Source organism: Belonocnema kinseyi, chromosome 3 (assembly GCF_010883055.1).
Source record: "Belonocnema kinseyi isolate 2016_QV_RU_SX_M_011 chromosome 3, B_treatae_v1, whole genome shotgun sequence".
In the NCBI taxonomy this organism is placed as follows: domain Eukaryota; kingdom Metazoa; phylum Arthropoda; class Insecta; order Hymenoptera; family Cynipidae; genus Belonocnema; species Belonocnema kinseyi.
Window position 1 is genome coordinate 158405137 of NC_046659.1, and position 5019 is coordinate 158410155.

General features: G+C 22.7%; 1 protein-coding gene across 3 annotated transcripts in view; it reads left to right on the plus strand.

The window, feature by feature from the left end:
* The window catches only part of LOC117169696, a 27539-nt gene that overhangs the window by 21227 nt on the left and 1293 nt on the right, over positions 1-5019 (plus strand). For all 3 annotated transcript variants that reach the window (XM_033356186.1, XM_033356185.1, XM_033356183.1), the window contains 2 exons: positions 368-490; positions 562-694. In XM_033356186.1, the coding sequence (XP_033212077.1) occupies positions 368-490; positions 562-694 (256 nt within the window). The remainder of the gene's footprint in view (positions 1-367; positions 491-561; positions 695-5019) is intronic.

Here is a 5019-nt window from a genome sequence, read left to right on the forward strand (position 1 = left end):
AAATGGATCAAGGTTTTGAATTAGGACATGGGACAGGGAATTTTTAAAATGAATTTAAACTTTTAATTTGTTTAAGAAATTTAAATGCTAAGTTAGGACATGTGATAGGAAAACTCTAAGTTAAGACATGGACCAGGGAATTTTTAAATGAATTTAAATTCTAAATTAGGACATAAAGACAGGGAATTTTCAAATGGATTACAATTCTGCGTTAGGACATAGGGACAGGAAATTTTCCAAATAAATAAAAATTCTGATTCAGGGCATGGAAAAATTGACTGGGAATTTAATCTCCTCCCGGTCATTACTCTAGAAGTGTATCTAGAAGAATCTAGGCTTTAAAATTCGAATGGAATTTTCGTTTTAGGAGGTCAAGAAAAAATCGTGAGAGGCTTTCAGGAGATGATGAAGAACATATATAAGATGAAGACCTGCGTACGTCCTTCCATGTGCAAACCTTATGGAAAACAATCGGAGGCTCTGCAAAAAAGTAATATTTTTAATAAATAAATAAAATAAATTCCGAATTCGAATTTTTAAATTGAAAAATATGAATTTTAGCTCTCGTCGACACGATACAACTTGTACAATCACTCAGAAGTTTTTTACCACCGCCGCATATTCCAGTTTCGAGTTGGAAGAACGAGGACAAACATCGGCTGGATCACAGCAACATGCAGTACCTCCCCTCATTGTATGAATACATTTATTATTTATTTATTATTTATTATACAGGTTGGCCGCTGGACTCGGAAAAACTCCGAAATGACTGTAAATTTATTTTTTTACCGGGAACTTTACGAATTTTCAGAAAAAAAATCTGCCTAAGTTCCATTTTAATATTTTCTTTATTAATTTTCTAATTGGAAAAGGGAAATTTGTTAATGAGTTGGAAGGGAAGAAATTTGTTTAAAAACATTTTTATTAAGTTGGAAGGAATGATTATCTTTTCTCTAATTTTTGAATTGGAAAAGGGAAATTTGTTTTAAAAAATTGTTAATGAGTTGGAAGGAAGGAAATTTATTTTTTCAATTTTAGAATTGGAAAAGGTAAATTATTTTAAAACAGTTTTATTAAGTTGGAACGCAGGATTTTCTTTTCTTTAATTTTTGAATTGAAAAAGGGAAATTTGTCTCAAAAAGTTGTTAATGAGTTGGAAGGAAGGAAATTTATTTCTTCAATTTTAAAATTGGAACATGGAAATTTGTTAAAAAAAATTTTTATTGAGTTTGAAGGAAGAATTTTGTTTTCTTTAATTTTTGAATTGGAAAAAATTGAATTGAAAATTTAAAAACATTTTTATTGAGTTGGAAGGGAGGAAAGTTTTTTTTTAAATAATGAAAGTGCAGTCTTGAAGATTTAAACAATCAAAAATTAAAAACAATTGAAGTTGAAAATTTGTGATAAAAAAAAGTTTTATTCTATCAACTTTAAATATAAATAAATAATTTTTAAAATGGATCTGTACTTTTAAGTATAAGAAACTGAACAATAATTGATTTGACAAAACAATTTTAATGATTCATCAATAATATATTTTTAATTCAAAGTTTTAGGTCTTCCTTTACATTATTTTTTATATTAAATTTAATAAATAAATTTATTAATATATTATTTTTATTATTTTTTTTCATTAAAAAATATAAACGTGCGTTCAAAACTTTATAAACTATTTTCAGCTTAAAAAATAACATAATAAGATATTCGTAATTAAAGGCTTTTATTAAATTAAAAATATTTTTGAAGTCGAAATTATTCAATTTTTAACCCATTTAATTTGAAATTTTTGCTTCAGAAAAGGAATATAATTTAAGAGCATTTTGAAGAACTTTTAAACTTTTATTATTATTTGTAGAAAAAATTTGAGTAATTTTAATAGATATTTATAATTTTAGAAAATATTCAAAATTAATAAAAAACTTGAGAAGATTTTAAGTTATATAAGCCAAGTGTGTTAACTTTTTCCAGAACTTCTAAATTTATTTTTAAATTAATAGAATTTTTCCTACAATTTTTGGAAAATCCTGCAAATTAAGAAAAAATCCTTAAAATCTTGGTATCTTTTTTGATCATTTTCGAAACATCTCAAAATCTTTTTAGATTTTCTGCCACAATAATTTTTCAACATTTTAAATGATGACAATTTTTAAAAATATTCTAAATATTTTGTTTGAAATTCGTTTGAATTATTTGAAATAATTTCAAGTTTTAAATTTCATTTGAATATTTTTAAAAATTCTAAATGTCTCTTAAAATTACTTTTAATTTTTTAAACAAATAATAAGTGTTCTATTGTTATTTATTAATTCAAATTTAAGGATTTTTTATTAATTTGCAGGATTTTATAAAAGTTGTAGGAAGAATTAAATTCATTTTAAAATATATTTAAAAGTTCCGAAAAAAATTTCAAAAATGATTTTCAACTTGGAAAAATTTAAAACTACTTCGAGATTTCTCAAGACTTCGAATTAAATTTGGTAAACTTTTCAAGTATGATTAAACTATTTAAAACTAAAATAATTTAATTTCTAATTTAAGAACTGTTAAGTTAAAAACAAAAATATTTTTCAATTTTTAATGCATCTAGTTTAAAATTACTTAAAATAATATAATTTTGAAAATTTTTAAAGGTCATTTTTTGATACTTTAAATTAGAGTATTTTAACTATTATTTATTTTTAAATAATTTCAAGATAATATATTTACAACTAAAGGTTTTTATTAAATTTCAAATATATTTTAACTCTAAAATATTTTATTTTTAAGTCGTGCAATTTGAAATTTTTCGATTAAGAAAAAGAGCGGTTACTTAATATTTATAAATATCTAACTGATTATTCATAATCAGTAATTATAAATTAAATATTTAAAACTTCGAGTAAGTTTAAGGGATATTTAGAAGATTTGAAAAATTGAAAATGATTTTTTATTTTAATAAACTGATTTTGACAGAATGTTTAAACAGATTTATAACGATTTACGGCTTTTTCAAAAATGAATGTGGCAGATTTGAAGAAAAATTCTTTGTTTTGGCCAAATTAAAAAAGAAAAATTAATTTGAAAAAATGTAAAACAGCCTGTAGATGTTTCAAGATTTTAAAATAAAATTTCGTGACATCTAAAAAAATGTTAAACTATTTAAAATAAAAATAATGTGACTTTTAATTTGAACGGAGAAATTTAAATTTCTTAAAAATTGATGGCTAGGCCTGGAGTTTATCCAGAATAAGAATAATTCTCGAAAAATTTTCAAAAAAAAAAAAGTATGAATTAAAACAGGTTTGTCTTGGAAATGGGAATTTTAAAATTTAAGTAAATTCCGAGCTGGAACAGGCAATTTTTTAAAAGATTGAATTTTAAGTTGAAACGGAACATTTTCGAAAAAATTTAATTTATCAATTGAAACAGGGAATTTTACAGAAAAATTCTAATTCTTAGTTGAAACGAAAAAATGTCTAAAAGTATTAAAATTCCAGATTTGAAGAAGGAATTTTTTCAGAAGAATTTTATTTCTGAGTCGAAATGAAGAATTTTCTTAAAGAATTAAAATTCTGGACTTGAACATGGAATTTTCAATTTTTAACCAATTCTGAGCTGGAACTGGACTTATCCAGGAGAATAACGAATCTCATTGGAAAATTGAATTTTTCAAACAAAATGATTATTCTGTCCTGAAACGACGTGTTTCCGAAAAAAATTTCAATTATGAATTGAAACATATTTTCGAAAAGAATAAAAATTTCGGATTTAAAAATTCTACGCTGTAATTATAATTTAAAATTGCTTAAAATGGTACAATTTTAAATATTTTTAATTTAAACCAATTGAAAAAAAATAAAAAAATTTCAATTTGCCAGTTTGACTGCATTTAATTTAAATCGTTTAATTAAAAAGTGTTAGTATCGTCCATTCTATACGTGTAAAATATTGGTCATTTTAATATAAAATTGTTGAGTAAAACAACTTTTAAACTTCAATTTTCAAAGTTTAAATATCAAGACTTCCACTTTAAATGATTTAATTTTTTTTATTACTTAAAATGGAAAAATGTTTACAATAGTTTGATTTTTTTAATTTCATTTTTTCTTTAATTTTTAAATTGGAAAAGGGAATTGTATTTAAAAACATTTTTGTAGAATTGGAAGGAAGGATTTTCTTTTTTTTTAATTTCTGAATTGGAAAAAGAAAATTTGCTTAAAAACATTTTTAATGGATTTTAGGAAGGAAATTTATATCTTCAATTTTAGAATTGGAAAAGGGAAATTTTTTTAAAAAGATTTTTATTGAGTTGGAAAGCAAAAAATTTGTTTTTTCAATTTTTTAACTGGAAAAGGGAAATTTGTGTAAAAAATTTGTTAATCAGTTGGAAGGGAGGAAATTAATTGCTTCAATTTTAGAAGTGGAAAAGATATGTTTACAATATTAATATAATATAATAATATTGTATAAGATTGTATTCAAAAGATTAGAAATATTTCAGGATATTTTAAAATATTCTAAGAAATGTTTAACAAATATCAGTAAATCAAAAGAATTTTAGAAGATTTAAGGATGTTTTAACAGATTAAAAAGAATTTTCAAATGAAAAATGTTTAAAAACATTTTTATTGAGTTGGAAGGCAGGATATTTTTATTTTTTATTTTTGAATTGGAAAAGGAAAATTTGTCTAAAAATGCTGTTAATGAGTTGGAAGGGAGGAAATTTATTGCTTCAATTTTAGAATTGGAAAAGGGAAATTTGTTTTAAGCCATTTTTATTGAGTTGGAAACCAGAATTTTTTTTCAATTTTCTAATTGGAAAAGGGAAATTTGTCTAAAAAATTTGTTAATGAGTTGGAATGGAGGAAATTTATTGCTTTAATTTTAGAATTGGAAAAGAGAAATTTGTTTAAAAACATTTTTATTAAGTTGGAAGGAAGGATTTTCTTTTCTCTAATTTTTGAATTGGAAAAAGGGAAATTTGTTTTAAAAAGTTGTTAATGAGTTGGAAGGAAGGAAATTTATTTTTTCAATTTTAGA